General features: G+C 41.8%; 1 protein-coding gene across 1 annotated transcript; it reads right to left on the bottom strand.

The window, feature by feature from the left end:
• Positions 1 to 461: 461 nt before the first annotated feature.
• Positions 462 to 18,990, bottom strand: ERCC3 (ERCC excision repair 3, TFIIH core complex helicase subunit). The gene is made up of 15 exons (XM_059476324.1): positions 18,960 to 18,990; positions 18,670 to 18,875; positions 17,554 to 17,790; positions 16,879 to 16,928; positions 15,839 to 15,974; positions 15,465 to 15,629; positions 14,283 to 14,487; positions 12,977 to 13,291; positions 11,655 to 11,839; positions 8,957 to 9,159; positions 5,317 to 5,413; positions 5,011 to 5,128; positions 3,697 to 3,815; positions 1,727 to 1,879; positions 462 to 1,371 (listed from the first exon to the last, which is right to left on the bottom strand). Exons 1-15 carry the CDS (start codon positions 18,976 to 18,978, stop codon positions 1,237 to 1,239), a joined length of 2,343 nt encoding a protein of 780 aa, XP_059332307.1. The 5' UTR covers positions 18,979 to 18,990; the 3' UTR covers positions 462 to 1,236.
• Positions 18,991 to 19,187: the final 197 nt, after the last annotated feature.

Here is a 19,187-nt window from a genome sequence, read left to right as displayed (position 1 = left end):
AATTCATGCTAATAAGAAACAGAATTCAGTATTCTTGTGAAGCACATTTGTCATATTACCAGAATAGCTGTACCATGCATGCTCCTTCCAGTATGGTAAATGTTTATACAAACCTATTTTCAACCAACAGAGGTTGTTCCTAAAGTTCTACAAACAACCAGAGAAATAACACCTCTTAAGACAACAGCAAGTAGCGTGTTACATTATTAAGCAGATGTTACTTAAAGCATTAAAAAGCATTCTTCTGCCACAAACCACCAAAATTTCCCTATTGCTTTCTAGAATTATAATGCAGTCTTCTTTAAAAAAAAGAAACTCAGGAATCTTTCTTTCACACATTCTTCCAACTCACCTTGTGAGAAGTCAAAATGCTTTTTGATTCAGTAATAACCGCTGTGGTGACAGTGCACTGTTTAGCAGTTATGAAGGTTTCATTGCATGGTTAATAAATAGAATATAAATAACAAGAGAAACAGCTTTTATTTGAGCAACTTCTCAAGAGTAGCAAGAAAAATTAGGAAAACGAGCACAGAATTCCTTTGTATTTACTACTAACGCTGTCCTTGAGTTTACTTTGGTGACAGTCTCTTTTTCTTCTTGTCTTCAAACTCTAAAGTATTTCTGACCTATTTTTTAGAATTTTAATACAGGTGAAGTCACAAGTATAAATTAGCTCTCAGTTTAAAAATATAACGTAAAGTGCTCCTCTCAGGATTTGTTCAGCTCACTGGATGATTTTATTTAAGCATTTTGAGAAACACTATATTGTTGAGCAGACACAAGAATCAGATAAATAATATCTCAAACATCAGTACAAACTTCATTTACAAAACCTTTTAAGGACTCTTCTGAAAAAGGATCTTCAGCTGATAAAAATAAAATCTATTAATTACCCTGAAAACCAGACAAGTACTTCTCTTGAATGAAGTGGCCCTTATGCTTCTGCCCTCCAGCCATGAGGAAATGAGGGCATAAGACAAGGAGCACAGTGCCACACAAAAAAAGCATGTACTGTGACATATTTGTATCTTCAAGTTCCTAAAAATATTTTCATGGTAAGATTTAGTTCCTTCTTTGCTTTCCCATTCAGCTACAAGAGCACATACATTGGTAAGTAATTATGTGGCTGTACAGATGCACCTAAAGAGTCTGTTAGAGGACCTGTCACAAATTCCAGCTCCATCTCTGCAGTGACAGGAACACAGGTGACATTCCAAGGAGCTGCCGTGTGAGGGGTCACTTGCGGAAGCGCTTGAACAGGGGGTGGATGTGCTTGTTGGAGGACGCCTTGCTCCGGGACGAGTGGTACTCCATGTACACCGTGTCGTCTGCCCCGGACATGGAGCTCATGGTGCCGGCACGGCGCGACACCTGCGGGACAACGAGCACACACACGTGCTTAGGGTGGCGACAGAGGCTTCAAATATTTGCACTGCATGTGACTTAAAAGATTTACTTCAAATCTGTAACGACAGATCTGTTACCTTCTCCTTCAAATATGATGGAGAAGGACACAAATTCCATGTCGAATTTTTTCTGAGTGCCCAACAAGTGAATTATTCCAATAGCTAAAGGCTAATACACATTAAAAAAACAAATCTGTTCTCTAATGTTTCACAAAGATACCAGGCCATCAATGACAACACCACATTTAGAACTGGATGGAAATAAAATGGCCCAGTTCTGTCCCACCTGCGGTCATCCTTTTCAAAGAATTCTTCATTACCTGAGTTGACTTTGAACCATATTCTCCAGCAACTACTTCCTCTTCAGCATCCAGGTCAGATGCTTGCAGGACTTTCTGGAGAAGCTGTTGCTGTTCTTCTTTGGTTGAAAATGAAAGTTCTTCTTCTTCCATGCCTGCCAGCTTTGTGATTACCTAAGAAACAGAGCACACTACAAGGTGAGGGCTCTTCCTCCTCACTGTTAGCTATTCAAAACCAAGACAAGTCTTTCTGATTCCATATCCTGTTGGAACTGCCTTCAACTTTGATCACTGGTTGGAACAACCTCACACTACAGATAGCACAGATACATACAAAATCTTGCTGAGTGATGTATACATACATACACTCACAGCTCTTGCTATATTCTGGCTGGAAATGCAAAAGACAAATCTTTGGGGGAAAAAAAGGGAAAGAAGAAAGAAAAGCTCTGGGCAGAGCATGTCAGCTAAACATTGTTTATACCAGCTTGACCAAGAACCTGACCAAAGCACATATAACTCATGTATTCAACTTCCTGCAAGGTTGGTGTCATGCTGTAGGCTCTAGATTTGTCTAGTTTAAGAACCAGTATTTTATATTTAACAAAAATAATCCAGCAGATCTGCAGAGACTTAGAATTTTAGCAAGAAGCATTTAGGACAATGGGGAAAAGCTCCTAACAAATTGAGATGTACAACTGCTGGGAGACAGTGCAGCAACCTGCAACAGAGCATAAGTCACAGAGCAAAAGGACTCTTCCAGCCTTTGAGTATTTAAACACTGGGTAACTTCAGTTAGGTTTGTTCTCCTTGGAAGTCTCAGTAACTCATCTGGTAACTGTGGGCACAGGGCACATGTGACCTACTGGCAATGCAGTGCCATGGCCTCCATCAGTGGACAAAGCTCCTCTTCTGAAGAGCTGAAAGATCTCAAGCTTCTGTTATAAAGATTTGCAACAGGCAGCTTACTTTCTTAACCAGAGGTATTTTGAAAATGTCACATTTGACATGGTTTTGAGAAAGACATTCTAATTCAAGCATTGATTATGTAGTGTTTTCCCTCCTTTTCTGCTTATCTCTTGAGTCAATACAATTAGAACCTAATTACCTCAGCAGTCTGGGTTGGAGCAGATCACAAAAACAATGTAAATAAAGTTTAAGGTAAAAGGAAATCCATATTAGCTGCCAAGTACCATTTTTCAAAAATGGGGTAGGGAAACACTGGAATGAATAATCAGAGCTGTGGGCTGTTATTTGTGGGAATATCTAGTCTGAAAAAGGATGTTTTCCTGAGAAAATGTCCAAGCTTGAAGAATCCATTAATGGAAGGAATCACTCATACATGGCTAAAGGAACACCATGGTACTTCTTGTTTATTTAGGAGTATATGTGCTATGGTCATTTTAAAAATAAAGCAAAAGGAGTCACAAAAATCCATTTTAAATTGTATTTCCCTGTTTCCACTTCTGGTTGCAAAACCAACATGATTCACAGAATGGAAAGAATTCCCACTGCATCATCTTTTAAGCTGTCCAACTGATGCTCTATTTAAAAGTTACCCCCTAATTCTTTAATATACAGAGTTCTTCTGCAACTGGTTTAAAATTTAGTATATCTTACATTTAGTCTCTAAAATAATAAAGAAAATACAGTAGCAAAGGCAACTGGTTAGCTAACCAAAAAAAAACCCAGCTAGCACTGCACTCCAAGCAGAAAACTGCAATAAGGCTGATATTTAAGAAGCAAAGACAAGGTATGTGGATTGAGCAAAAACGTATTCCTCCAGTTCTCTTTTGGCTAAAAGGCAAAGAATGAACCTATTGAAAGATGGCAAGAATAAAGTAAGTACTAAACAAAAAATGAAAAGAAAAAACCTTAATTAACGCATTCCACAACCAGAATTCTCAAGTACTGGACCAAATACTAAAACTAAACAATATGAAAATTACATTCTTAGGCCTCAAGTATAATAGATAGAAGGAACAAATTACCTTGAAGCTATAACCTTGATCTACAAGAAACCGTTGTCGTTTTGTTGAATATGCCATTTCTTGAGTGTCTTGGGATACAAGGGAATAAAAAAAGGCATTGTATTCCTCTGCAACCATGCCTAAGAGACAAAAGCACGCAGTGATTAGTTTCATTTGCAACACTGCAACAAAGAACAACCATGGAATAAATACTGAAAACAGGTACTTAAGTAAGTTATCCCCACAAAACTATTTGTATCGTCTAGCTGCACCCAGACCTTGCATAAACTGATTGACACAGCAACTCCTACTTTTGGTCTTAATAACTTGAGGATAGGTGAAATGACAAAAACAGAAAAGGAAAAGTAGACTAACACAATCAAACAGGTGCTCTAAGAAGAATCTGCTGCTTTATTCTGCTAGGCAAGGTGAAAGATAAAATCGTTTTTAAGTCTATCATGTCAAGAAGTGAAAAGTCAAGAGCAAGGACTGCAGTGCATGTCAAAAAAAGTCCATCAGAAAAAGACAAAGGAAAAGTTTTATCCATGTGAACTAGAGTTTGCAGTGTTTTTGAATTAAAAAAAGTGAAACAAACACACTCAGCTAAGAATTCATAGCACTATCTGAAGACCAGCACATACCACCAGGCTGTGCATAAACTTTTTTACACTTACAGTCCTTAAGGTCTGGTACCCTGGTAATAGAGTTCTCTTCTAAAACTCAGGGTTTCATTAAGACTTTGTCAATTCACTAACATGGGGTTTGTTTGCATTTTCAAACAAAGCCTTACCTGTAACAAGCACAAACTGCTTGTTTTAAAATATTAAAATATATAAAATATACAAACTGCTTGTATTAAAATAAGTATTTGCAGAGCTTAAGTTTGAGTAGAAAGTATTTTAAGGGTAATTGTTCTAAACAAAAAAAAATCTTTTGGCCACGTTTTACAAAAACACACTAGTCAAAAACCTAATCCAGTTTTTAAAAGCAAGTAATGTACAGTGTCAAAAATGTGATTTCTAGAGGCTTGCTTCTTAGAATAATACTATGATCCAACACAAACAATTGCATGTTGAAGAAAATACCAAGGAATGAAAAAGTGAGAGAATTGCCATAGAAAGTCAGTTTTCTTTCAGCTTTTTTTGTCCTTTAGAAGTTTTCTCATCACTAAGTTTACTGACCCAGAAGATGCTTCATTTTCATTCCCTGGGATATAGGTATATTCTCTTTGACTAAAACCTAAGGACAGTATAAGGAAGCCTCATGAACATCCAGTTTCCCCTGCTCTAGGTTGCTGTGATCCAAGGCCCAGAGCCCAAGCACCGCCTCCTTTACCTTTCTTGGCTCTCAGCACTCGGCCCAGCCTCTGAGCCTCCTGCCTCCGTGAGCCCCCGTGGGATGAGATCTGGATGAGAACATTGGCCTCTGGCAGATCGAAGGACGTGTCCCCTACCTGCAACAGAGCAGCACCTCTGAGCACTCTCTCATTTCCACATCTCCCCAGCCAACACCAAAGCCAAAGCACAGCTTTCTTTGTGAGCTGTGATATGCAGATGTCAAATGCACACTAGGCATGTGCAGCTGACTGTTAAAGCTGACTCCAAAGATAGGCACAAGGACACAGTGAATGTACTCCCTCACCTTGGAAATGAAAATAGTGTTGATTTTTGGATTGTGCTTGAAGTTCTGCAGAATTTGCATTCTTTCGCCTTGTGCAGTAGGACCATAGATATAGGGTCTGAAAAGAGCACAATATATACAAATGAAATAAATTGCAGATTTCTCACTAATTTCTTATGAGGTACCATGGGAAGGAGTGCAGGACATCTTTGAGCAGAAATTAAAACAAAGCAGATTTTGGTACAGATATCAGTGTACTTTTATCTTGTTTGGCTCTTTATGGCAGCTGCCCAGGGGTTTGTGGAACCCTCCGCAGCAACCCAGTCAGCCAGAAAGAAATTCTGACAGTTACAAATGTTTTGCAATTACGTGCACCAATGAAGCTATGTATCAACAGACTGAATACATTTCCTAAGCCTACATGAAAGACTGAAGGCAGCTGTTAAAGACATTTTTTTCCTCAAATGTACTGAGTTAGCACATTCACAGCTGCAACCTTTGCTTCCTGTTTAAACACTTGAAAATACAGGCTTCTCTATCAAGGATATGCTGGGTGTCACAAATGAGCTGCTGGGTGTTGTTCTGGGAAAATTATTTCTGCTTTTCAAGGTAACCTCTTGCCCCTCTAATACCTTCTGGGCTTATTGAAATGATGCAAAGGCCTCAAACATTTCATGAGCAGCTCACAGTGGCATTTCACCTATGGTTTCTGATGTCTGACAATGAATTACATGGAACATTTAATGTTTCAATCCCAAAGGCTCACACAAACTCAGTCACTCACAGACTTCATGAGTAACTTGGACTGCTGTGAATTTTCCAGTGTCTGGCTGTTTTACTTCTGCCTAAGCAGAGTTAAAGCACAAAAAGCTAAGAAGAGCAAAGCCCACACAAAAACAGTGAGCTGCATGCAGGATAGCACTGCCATTGCTTTGTCATCTTTTGTACTACTTTTCCAAATTAAGGTTACCAAAGCATCTCCAAACAATACGAGTTAAATTTTCCAATTACCATTTTGCTCAAGTTCCATAAATGATTTCTTACACAAGGAACTAAGCTCAAATTTTCCATTTAATATTGCACACAGATCATGGCTGAACATAAACATGGCAGTGCATGGACTTAGGTTTTCTATTCTTATCAACTAATCCCTGTGCACTGGCTCCTCTTGCTTTCTTTGCTACAAACTTTATTCTAGGATTTTTTACCAAACAATCCTAGTAATCTCTAATCTAATTCTTCTATTTAATGTATTTAAGCAGACTTTTAGAAAAAAAACAGCTAAAAAATGAAACTAGCAAATGAATCAATTCTGAAAAAATATCTTCATTATTATATTAGTAATATTCAGTAATATCTGAAGTCTCATTTTAAATTTCATGTATTATTTAAATTGTGAAGTTAAATGGCAGATTTAAACTGAAACTAAATTTTTGAGCCTTCCTTTCCTTAAGACCAAAGAAGGCATTCAAATACATTTTGTATTAAGAACAGAATAATCCTGAACTCCTGGCTATCAATCCTTCATTTCAACTTGCCCAGATCCTACTTGACAGTGATTCACTGGCATTCCTGAGTACTCTTCTGAATCTAGAATATTAAGTGCTAAATTGATTCTTTTTTTAATGACTCATTTTCCTCACTGCGAAAAGACATTTGAGGGATTTGCAAAGATAGATTCCTCTGCCATTAACTGACATAACTGATAAAACCACAGAGGCACAGTCCTTCAGAAACACTGATTTAAACATATTCCTAACACCAGTGAAACCAGGCAGTACATGAGCTATGCTGGCTGAGCAAATCTGGATTCTCTGGCCCCAAAAATTGCGGACAAAGTAATTCCTGTCATGTGCGTGGTCCTTCCAACTACCAAGGGCAAGGGGGTTAAGGGAGGAGCCAGCAGAGGCAGCCAGACTGTGGCCACCTCTCCCCCCATGGGGGAGCCCACCCAGCCCACAGCCTCCTGTCAGGCCATGAGAAGGGCACCGGGAGCTGTGCTCCTGCTGGACACACAGCCACAGCACTCCTGCTGTACCCACTGGGCTGCTCTGTCCTGCTGGACACACAGCCACAGCACTCCTGCTGTACCCACTGGGCTGCTCTGTCCTGCTGGACACACAGCCACAGCACTCCTGCTGTACCCACTGGGCTGCTCTGTCCTGCTGGACACACAGCCACAGCACTCCTGCCCTACCCACTGGGCTGCTCTGTCCTGCTGGACACACAGCCACAGCACTCCTGCCCTACCCATGGGGCTGCTCTCTCCTCCACAGAGTTCCTGCCCTACACAAACTAACAATTCCCTTTGGTTTAGTCTGCTCACAGCAAAAAACCTCCAGTTAAAACAAACCTCACCTTTGTCCAGCACAGCAAGCCTGTGCTTTCTTTCTAACAGTGGCAGCTGGATAACCTGGAGCTCCATAAATGATGTGAGAAACACAGAATTTCCTCTAGAACATAAAAAGGGGCCACCTACTCTTTTTCTTCAACTGGTTTTCCTACCATGCTTCCACAGCATCTACCCCACTTACAACTGCTGTGCCCCAGAGCATCCCCTGCCCCCCCAGCACTGCCTGTACTAAAGGCTTTGTCTGTGGTACGCTGAACACTGCTAGAGACATTCCAGAGGCATCATTACAGCTAATCTCTGTCCAGACAGATTAAAAAAATGATGAAAGAGACCACGGGTGTTGGAATTCATACAACACCATTAACTCTGCTTGCTATTTGATGTCACAGCATGCCAGCACCACACGGTCCCTTAATGTGCAGTCAGAACTGATCATGAATTTTGGAAAGTGTAAGGCTTGTTTGTGGTTTTGCTAAGGAATACTGCTGAAATTCCCAGACATGAAATCATACACCATCAAAATGCCCCACAGCTTCCAGCAAGCAAGGCATTATTTGGCCTTGTCAAAGAAAGGGTGAAGCCAGCTTATAAGGTTATGTTCCCCAAAAATTGCTCTATGCCTGATCCTGACAAACTCTCCCTGACCATCCCTCCCCAAATCCTACCAACTGACTGATCCTGACCCCTCATTAAACCCTGTCTGCATAACCTCCCATAACTGCACTCATGTTACAGTCATTTAAGGTAATCAAGGAGCTCTAGGGAGAAATGTCCTTTAGTTTATTAAACAATTACTGCACTTCTAGGCAGTGCACTAGTATAGCACAGATACAAAAAAAGCCTGTCTTAGTTTTTTTAGACAAAGGTAAGAACTTTTGAGAACCTGAAGAAGGCCCTGGGTCTCAGAACACCCTGAAAGATCCAGAGTATATATTTGAAAACCATTCTCTCAGAGAGATAGGGAAAGCTACCATCCATTAAAGAAACAGTTCTAGTGATATTTCCAAAACCCCCTCATTTTTCCATTGGCTTTTACTAATTAAAATAAAATAAAAATACTAAATCTTTCACAAAATCCTGGATGTAAACTTTTCTGAAACAAATGCCAAACAGACTCTTTTCAAACACCAAAATCATGCTGCAGTGCCAGTAAGGTCCATCCAAAAATACCCTCCCGAGCCTTTTATGCAGGAGGAATGGAGTTACAGCATTACATAAAATATCAAAGACTACTGAAAGCTGTGAGATTGCAAGGAAATTGTCATGGAAGGAGGAAAACAACAGTGCCATCACTGGCTGAACACTTACTTCCCAAGTCTGACTGCATATTCCTTCAGTGCAAACACATTGTCAGCAAAGACGATGATTTTATCATTCCGTCGCTCGTGAAACTTTATCAGGAACTGACAGGCTCTGAATTTATTTGGGTTCATGGTGTAGAGCAGTATCCTTTTCTTTGTTTTAATAGCTACATATTCTCTGTAAAATTCAGGTGACATTGGGCACCATACCTACAATTAGAAAACACACACGTACACAAAGTAGCACTGTTATTTACTTATTTAATCCCAGTGGGAGTTGAAAACCTATTGGGGGCTGGTAATGCATTAGGACTTTCTGTATAGGGCAGGTTACACATTTTATACAGTCATTTCTGTACCAAAAGAAAAGCTATCAGTCACTGAAGTCTCCTGCATCACTAAAATCTGTTTTTACAAAATGCTTTGGCATTGAGATCCATGACAGAAATAGGCAGTGGGACTGGAACCAGACTGAAAGACAGTCACTTCATGTTCACACTTAAATAATTTACTAACAACTACTATTTCCTACAAAGCAGTAATTAAGGGAATTAACTGTGTAGTCTCCCTCTTACAGCAGTCAAAGCTTTTTCCCATAAAGACTCATTTTCATCCATATTCTGAATGCTGAGACATGTTTTGTCTTCATTACAGAACAAACTCACCCATCTTTCTCCATATATCCACAGCTATTGAGTCTAGAATTTCCAAAACACTAGGACTGATTAGAAGTTTTCAACAGACAATAACATCACCCCAGGACACCTAAGCAACTCTTTTATTATGCAAACAACAACCATAGTACTTCAACAAGTCTAGGTTTATTTTTTCTATTCTAGCATGAAAAAAAGAAGAAATTATCTAGTTTAAGCTAATGAAGTGACACTATTGATAACATCTGACACTATCCGTAGGGGATATAATTTGGCAAACATTCACTCTGCTGTACATAAGTTATTCCCTCATATCCATTGCACAATAGAAATTAACAAACTACCACAGAGAAAAGCCTCTTTCATAAGCACCATTCAGCTAAGGAAGTTCGTGACAATTTAGAGCAGTTTATTTAAACAACATTAATTGTTCTGTACTGATAAGACCTAATTTTTTGTTTCAAAATATTTTTTCCAGTGACCTAAATGCCAGATGATGCTTTCATTATCCTTTGACTATATTAAAATAAATGTACTGAATAGGCTCTGTTGTTATTGTGTGCTGTCTACATGAAATACTTAAAACTCTTGAACCAGAAGACAATTACATCAAAGTGACAATGAGATACAAATACTGAATATTTTACTGTGGTAAAAATTTTCATCTATTGCTCAATGCCTCTGACTGCATGGCAAACACATGTATTTTGTATTTTCATTTTACATTTTGCAAGACAGGCACTCCAATCCAAAGACTTAGTATGGTTGCTCAGAAAGGGATTATTTGTAAATTACAAAACTCTGAAAAAATAGGTAAAGAATGGGTTTGTTGTCTTTTTTAGAACTTCGTGTAACTTTTTAAACTGTGCCGCTCTTTCTCTTTTAGAGCAGGGAAAGAGCAACACCTTCAATAACCATGACCTGCCCTGTGAGACATCAGCACTGCCCTCTCCAGCCACCTGGGAAGAACTGCACTTGAAGAGTGAGCCAGACACTGCTCCTGGCTGAGGGGAATAAACCAAGTTGATTAATGGTGCTACTCCTCAAGGAAATCCAAACAAATATGCAAAGCAGTTGTGCACATACGGGACTCAACACTGGGCTTTTTGTTCTTTGCTTTTGATAGAGTCATCAAATGTTAGCTCCAAACACTGGCCTAAGGAATAGAAACTTGCAGAATTTCCCCATCATTCACAACAAAAGGTAGCCCATGCTTCATTTTTTAACGACTAAAGGGCAGTTCAGGGACTGGGAATTTTGCTTATCAGAACTAACCAAAGTGCCTAAATGCAAACCTGAATTTGAGGACTGGTTACTCTCCCTTCAACAGTTATTTTCTAGGTGCTTTTCACTTGCTTTCTATGAGTTCAAAGCAGTGGGTTTTTTTCCTTCTAAAATCTCCAGTTTGCACAGTGTTCAGAAGGAGAACTGCTGACCTACATGTGCATATTTTATTCCAGTACCAGAGCTAGGGAGAATTGCATGAAATTAGTTAGACAGGCTTAAAATGAACTACCACAACAATAACAACAACACAAAGACAAAAAACCCCCTAAACTCTTCCATAACACACTGCAGCTGCTAAAACTTTTTGGTCTCCTGTTGAATGGAAGTAAAGTTCATGAAAAAACAATCCTCTAACGCTTACATGGAAATATTGTAAATAACAGCTTGGAGAAATTATACTCTTCCCTAAGTATCTTCCATGTCAATTACCAGTGATAATATGTTGAATTAGGCTTTCCAGAAAGATTACTCTAACATTCTAATGTGCCTGTGTGAAAGATTTTCACCTCCTTCTATACCAGATTTACCTCTCATCCATATGCTGGAAAGAACAGAGGTCACATCTGTATACTAGAAAGAATGGTGAGACCCAGTCCTACGTTTTCAAGTTTCACCCTCACATGTTCAGGCTTGAAATAAGCAGGTATTTTCTTAAGTGTTTTAAAATATCTATCATCATTCTTTTTTATAAGAGCTGCAAGAATTTTTCTCAACTTTATAAGCATACTAAATAAACACTAATAGTACCAAAAAGCAGAGCATCACCTCAGCACACTGGACTTTAGCAATGTAGCCATTGTTCTGCAGCTCCATCCAGTTGGCTTCATAGAGCTTTGGTCCTATCAGGAAGTTCAGGTCAACAATTTTATCATCTTCTCTGACCAGGGTAGCAGTCAGCCCCAGTTTACAGTGAGCTTGGACGATAGTGAGCACACGTCTGAACATTTTTGCTAAAAAATCCAAGACAAATTGTTTGTTAACTTTCCTGAATGGTTTCAGAAGACAAATATTGCAACTTTAAAAAGACATTTTCATCAACTCCTGAGCATAAGGCAAGCACAGTATTGGGAAATTGTACCCCATTGCACAAACACTCCTAACAAATCTGTGTTACATCAAAACTGCACAGTGATTGCAGCTTTACTTTGCATTGTCAAGTACACTCTGAAAAATCTCAGTAAACCTTTTTTATTATTTTCCATTCCCCAAGAGGAAATTAATATACGCACAGGTTACATGCTTTGGTTTGGGTCTATAGTATTTCTTAGCAAGAACTATGACACAAGGACTCTTGGCTGACTGCCACATTCAGGACTTGCAGGATATGGCAGAATTACTCATCTTTAGTATTGCTAGAAATCACAGAGGAGTTGCTGTACCTTCATTTCTATGAAACCAAGCAAGAACAAATGACAGAACAGTTCCAGTATGCTACTTTGATAAAATGGCAATTAATCACCAAGGTCTACTTCTGAAATCCATTACTTCTGTAGACACCAAAATATATTCAAATAAAAAAAAGGAAGAACAGCTAACAGAATCTTGGGTGTTTTTTTAGCCAGGATTATTCCACAGACACTTTAATAGCACATTATTGCTTTCCAGTAGTACAGATCTCAATTACATGGCAATTTCAAAGACAGTTATTTCTGGATGTTAATCACTATGGTTACTCATAGACATTAAAAGCTGGCCTGCAGCGCCACTGCATCTATAAGAAGAAGGCAGATGATTTCCTCTCCTGTTCAATTATCTACAGCAAAATTATGCAAAGGTAATTCAGGTATTTTAGGAGCACTCTATCAGCCTACAAGGAGGAACTTGTACATTACACTGCTATTATAGAAAACACAGTGTCTAATTTGAAGGGTTCAGAAAACTAGTGGTCAGCTAAACTATGTAGTATCAGGGAAAAAAAGAAAAAAAAAAGGTAGAACAAGGCAGTTTACTTGTTCCAAACCCCTAAGCCATGGGTTTACTCACTACATTAATAATGAGAAGAACAGCAAAAAAACCATCACTTCTACAGGAACAGAAGAACATTAACAATGTGTGCAACATGGAAGATTTGCACACCTTTTCCTTACCAGGAATGGTATGGACTTCATCCAGTATCATAAGGCCCCACTCTTGACTTTTAAGCCACTCCATTACTCTTTCTGCTTCCCAAGACCTTTTTGTCGTGTGCCCCAACATGGAGTAGGTGCTGATGGCAACAGAGCAGCCAATGGGCTTGTCTTTGGCATCAGAGGTGAAGCGGCAGATCTGGCTGTCGTCGATGGTGGACCACATCTTGAACTGGGCCTTCCACTGCTCCACCGACACGGCGGAATTGCCGAGCACCAGGCAGCGCTTGCGCACGGTGCACGCGGCCGTCACCCCCACCAGGGACTTGCCAGCACCTGCAGGCAGGAGCAGTGACACTCGTTAGGCATCTCTCAGACACCACTGGAGTGGGAGGAAAACAAAGCCAAAGAGCAAAGGAAAATCGTGAGAGGATATGAAATCATGCAAAGGGAATTTCTTTGTTGTTTCTTTGCTACAATAGTCATAAAGAGATCAAGTATTCGCTTCTTAAAAGTGCAGCTGCATTATCTACAGGACACAACCGTATCTCCTCAAGAAAATAATGCAAACAATGGCTTTGACCATTAGAAGCAATCATTTTAATGCTTTATAATTTCAAAAGAATGGTAAATTACAGGTGGCTACACAAAGCTTCCCTAGGGTTACTCTATTCATCTGTCTCTGTCAGTTATACATTTCCCTACAAAGAAACTCCTTAAATCTTCCCATCCTTCACACTTCTCCCAGCATCCCTCACACATTCTCAGGCTCTCATCACAGGTCCCATGTGCCCCCTCCTCCCCCAGTACTGAGGGCACTGGCACACAGCCTCCTGTTTGCTCCTTTTCCCCATTTTCTGTGGGCTGTCCCAGTCACCATGTTTCTCATTTCTTCCTCAAACTCTCCTGCCCAGCACCTGTACACTCAAGATCTTTCCTTCCTTGGACACCCCTTTATGCCACCTTTGTATTCCCAGCTCCCCCCAGTTCGCCCACTCCCATCCAAGGAACAAATTCCAAAGCCAACAGCTTTACATTTCACAGGAAGATGAGCAGAGGTGGCAGAGAGCACAGCAGAAGCAGGACTGGCACTGTGAAGGCACCACAGCTGCTCCCCAGCCCCTGCCACGACACCGACAGCTCTGTCACTTTGCTCTCCCTCAGCACAGCCTCACCAACAGCTCAATAAAAACCACCAGGACTCTGCACACAGGGACCAGAACAGTCCCTGCTGCTGTCTGAAATCCAGGCAGCTGTCACCTTTGGAATTTTCTGTACTACAGGCAAATAAAAAACAAATTGTCTAAGTACCAACACAGAAACTTACCACACGGCAAGACAATAACACCAGACCTGGCTCGTCCATTCCCAAACATCTTCCTCAGGCTTTTCTCTTGATAGGGTCTAAGGACTGCAGTAGGTTTCAGATCTATATTGATATCAGGATTCACAGAATCATTTCTGAAATCATACTCTGCTAGTAAGGGGTACTCCAAATGGATACAACGCTTCTGAAGTTCTTCAATCATCTCCTGAAGAGGAAACAAAGCTTCAGTTGATAAATTCTCCACATCTGAGTTAATTTCTTTTCCCTAAAAACAACTAGGTTACATAGTACCAAGTGAAGTTACATTTATTTTTTATGTTTATGAAGTCTTATTCTGGAAGCTTTACCAGTGATTATCCCAGCCCTCAAAACACTTTGAACAACGGTTAACATCAGAGAGGGCTCTTTAGGCAGATGGAAGAACATGACACATTCAGCTCAGGTTGCTGCTTGCCCAGCAATGACTGAACTACACCCTGAAGTCCTGCAACGAAGAGTTCAGTAACAGACAGGAAAGGTTCTCTGTGTTACACAAAGCTGCACATCTGTTACCCTGAAAACCTCCATGGCCTGTATGGAAGTTATTCCAAGACAATGACAGGCTGAATCAGTCACCAAGAGGTTGTTGGTTTGGGTTGGCTTTTTTCAAATAAACAAAACAGCTACTAACTTATCCTTTTCTAAATTCCTTTTTCCCCTACTAAGGCATCATTAGAATCACCAAATCCAAAACCAACTTGAGAAGTTCTATAGAAGCTCTCTGAAGGTCAAGCAAGGACTGTGCTCCAACCTCCAGCTCCCCTTCTCAAGTGATGAAATTGGAACCACCAAGAAAGAGTTCCTTCTGCAACCATGAATTACAAACCAAAAGCAGGAGGGAAAAGAAAAAAAAAAACAAGCTCTCTAAAAGCAGCCTCCACTGAATTCTCATCTTGAACTAAGTAATACTCAGCCACATGTGATGGGGACCTCCCTAAGTCCCTGGAGCCTCTTGGGCCTGTGAGCACTGTGCTCTGCAGGCAAGGAAAGAACACCCACACTGCCACTCTCTAAGATTCTAAACTTTGGAAGGTAAAAGGAAAGAAATGTTAATGACTTCCAGTGATCTCCTCTACCAAACAAAGAGCCACAGTCCTTCCTGGTAAGTTCTCATGTTTATTTGCTTCTGTCCAATATTCATACCTGCTTGACTTCAAAAGACACCGTCTGCGTTTCCTCCTCCTCCTCCTCATCTTTGTCCATCTGTTCATAAAACTCAAATAAGTCAGCTGGGACATCTGGCTTATTCTGAGCATCTGCTGCCTGTGAAGTTGATGGACCAAGGCCACCTTCACTAGATTTGGAAATCTGAAACAGAGGAACATGAATTTTCACCATAAGTTTCATTAGAGACACACTCTGGCTCCCCTCTTCCCCCCAAATTCGGGCTCATTAAAGAGGAGGAGTTTGTTACTGGCAAACGCAGCTGATGCAACAAAAAAAACAACAGCAACTCCAAACTACTCAAGAGTTTACCTCCAGTCAGTGCAGTAATTTTAGAATGTGGCTGGACATACCGCTGATTTACTTGTGAATGTCTCTGTAATCAGCTCTGTCTCTTCACCTTCAGCATTCCTCAGGCGACATTCTTTAATTACATGGTCTTGCAGAAGCTGCTGAATGACATCAGGGTGGGTACTTTCCACAAAATACCTAAAATGAAAGAATAAATGAAAACATTTTTATGAACTTATCAACTGAATAACTCACAGAAAGAGTGGCATAGATGCATAACTAGATGCACACTTAAGCATCCAGTCTTGGTGTGCTAATATAAAAATAAAGACATTACGGCAACCAAAACCTTTTAAAAGATGCCTCACACCAAAAGCAACATGTACTGTGCAGTCATCCCTCATTACTCAAATGTTCTCTAACCTGAGTGGCAAACTCCAGCAGAAATGCCCACACAGAGCTCTCACATACACATCTTATTTGTGACACAGGCAAATGAAGTAAATTTTGACTGAACTGAGGTGAGTCTGTGAAAATGCCAGATGTGGTGTTTTCAAGACCTGTCCACATCACCACAAAAGCCCAAAAGACAAAACCCCAAACTTCCAAAACACAAACCACCTAAAAATTTAAAACTGATGCATCCTGTGATTCAGTGATGATTCTGGTTGGAGATCACAGTTAGAATATGTGCTGACTTCTCCAGACTCCTTCCAGCATTATCCTCTAGCTTTAAAACAAATCAGATCCAACACCAACACAAGCACCCATCTCTTGCCACGGGATTTACTTATCTTTCCCAAATTATTTGAAAACTTCAAAAGACATATTGCAAGTCCAAGCAATAAACAAGCAAACTACAATATCAGGTTTGCAACCTACTTTCAAAAATGTGATGACAACCAGAGCTAGCTGTGGACAGCCAAACACAATTCGTCAGCTAGCATACTAAATATTTTCAAAAGCTGTAAAAGTGATACCTGAGAGCTCTGGAGTCTCACTCAGCTGGCAGCTGTGAGACTGCAGAGCTCCTGAGAGCACTCACACAGCTGTGCATTTGGAGGGTTTGCTGCCACAAGAAGCCAAGGAAGAAGCCACTCACCTGTTATGTTTCAGAACAAGCTTCACCTTCCCATAGCTGACAGTGCACAGCTACAAAGACAGCAGTCATCAGGAACATGCAAAAGAGAGATTCCATGTTTAGGACCAAACACTGCAATGGCTTTAAGTTTTTGTGGCGAAGCACCTTACCACAAAACATTTACTTGCACTGCTGTTATGCTCATGGAACAAACCTGAAAAGGTATTTTCAGAAGGTGCTCACATCATCTCACACAGGAGATCAGGCACAGATACTCACTTTTTATACCTAATCTCAAACTGTTTCCAGGACTGTGAGAACACACTTGCAGGATAAGGCAGGCTGTCTCATAGTGCCACACTATTACAGACTGCTTCCTACATTCTCAGTTTTCCTTCAGAGCAAATCTGAGGAAACTTTCCCCATGTACAAGTTGTATTGTCTGAAATTATCTACATAGATGTTTAAATGTACTTTTTATAAACCCCAAAAAGGCTATATTACGAAAATAGTATGTGTGCAGCAATATCCTAGGCAAAAAGACAGAAAAAAATTCTCTTGAAACAATGACAGAAGAATAAGACAGTTAAAAGTGATGAATGATTAAAAAATAATAAACCAATTAGGCAGAGACAGCAGGAAAGGAATTCCTTAGTAGAAACAGATGTATTTCCAATGCCAGTGGAATAGCCTTACCTTGATAAACTGAATTATTCCATCTGGGACACCAGTCTTGCTGAGTTTCTGCAAATACTCGGTGATGTCACTTGTCTGCAAGCCCACACTCACAGCAGCATACAGGGAGTAAGCAGTCAGCTTGTACTCGTGAATATGGGTGGGTCTGCACACAGGCTCAGCAATGGCAACCAGAAAGTCCTGGGCATATTTGTAAACTGGAGAAAAGGCTTCCAAAAATATATGGCCATCAGGAGCCTAGAGAAATAAACAAATGCTGAAGGCACTTTTAGTTGTACTGAATCTCATAATGAAGTTAAAAAAAATGAATAAACATCTAACTTTTGTCTTCTAAAAATGGTCCAGGAATTGATTTATCCATGTTCCTATGAATAAACCCCACCCAGATCAATAATGTTTTTCCAGACTGACACGCTGGGGTATTCCTTCTTTTTTAATGCTACAGAAATTGCTTGAGTAGAGGCAAGCTTCCAGCCCCATTCCCCTGGAACAAAAAAACTGCTTGCTCATTTTACACAGAATAAATGAATGAATGAAAGGCAGCATTCGGGTGTCACAGCCCCAGGTGCCTGCACAGCATCTGGTGACAGGCACCGTACAGAAGTTGGCTCGGAAACCACCTCTGCCCTAGATGGTGCACACTGGCAAGTTTACTGACATCCCTTTCGAAGGGCACAGAAAACAAACGGCACCAGTTACAGAATATGAGGCAAGCCCGTCTTAAAGCCGTTTCACTGCAACACACAAACCCTGCTACTGTATCACTGCAGAGACAGATCCCTCTCGTGTCACCAGCCAACGCGCTGCTCCACAGCCCTCCCCGAGACGCCTGGCTCAGCTGCGGCTGTGCCCGGTCCGCAGCACACCCGGACCAGCGGGGACCCCGCCTGGAGGCTGCAGCGATCCTCTGGGCACTGCCGGGGCTGCAGCGATCAATCCCCTGGGCTCTGCCGGGGCTCCTGTCCCCGCTCCAGGCGCGCCCGAGGCTCTCCGCCCGACCCGCAGCAGTCCCGGCTTCTCCCCCTGTCCGGCCCTGTCGTGTCCCGCAGCGATCCCGGCCCCGGCACGTCCCACGGGGCACACGGCGGCAGCGGCCCCGCCGCCCCCCGCACGCACCACCCAGAGGGGCCGCGAGCTGTGGTCGGCCTTCAGCGGCATCTGCAGCCGGTAGTCCTTGGCGCCGTACTCGTCCACCTTGGTGCCGCTCTCCTCCACCTGCTTCCCCGCCGCCGACGGCACCGCCTCCTGCGGCTCCTTCCCGGCACCTTCGTCCTCATCGTCTTCGTCGTCATCGTAATGGCGCTTCTTGGACTTCTTCTTATCTGGGAGAGAGCGGGAGCCGTAACTGAGCCGCCCCAGGTCCGCCCTCCCCGGCCCGGCCCGCGCCGCTCCCCGGCCCCGCTCACCGCGCTCCTTCTTGCCCATGGCCGCCGCGCGCCGCGCTGCGCCCGCCCGCGCGTCACTTCCGCAGGGCAGCGCCGCGAGGGGCGGAGACACCATCGTCTCTCTGTTCCCCGGCCGCCGCGGGGAGACGCGCGGGCGGGCGGGCGGGCGGGCGGGCGCGGGGCGGGGCCTCGGATACGGGGGGCAGCCACACCCCGAGCCACGCCCGGAACAGCGGGAAATGAGGAAAA

Source organism: Ammospiza nelsoni, chromosome 7, assembly GCF_027579445.1.
Source record: "Ammospiza nelsoni isolate bAmmNel1 chromosome 7, bAmmNel1.pri, whole genome shotgun sequence".
Classification (NCBI taxonomy): domain Eukaryota; kingdom Metazoa; phylum Chordata; class Aves; order Passeriformes; family Passerellidae; genus Ammospiza; species Ammospiza nelsoni.
The sequence above is the reverse complement of the archived record's forward strand: the minus strand, read 5'-3'. Positions and strand labels throughout refer to the sequence as shown.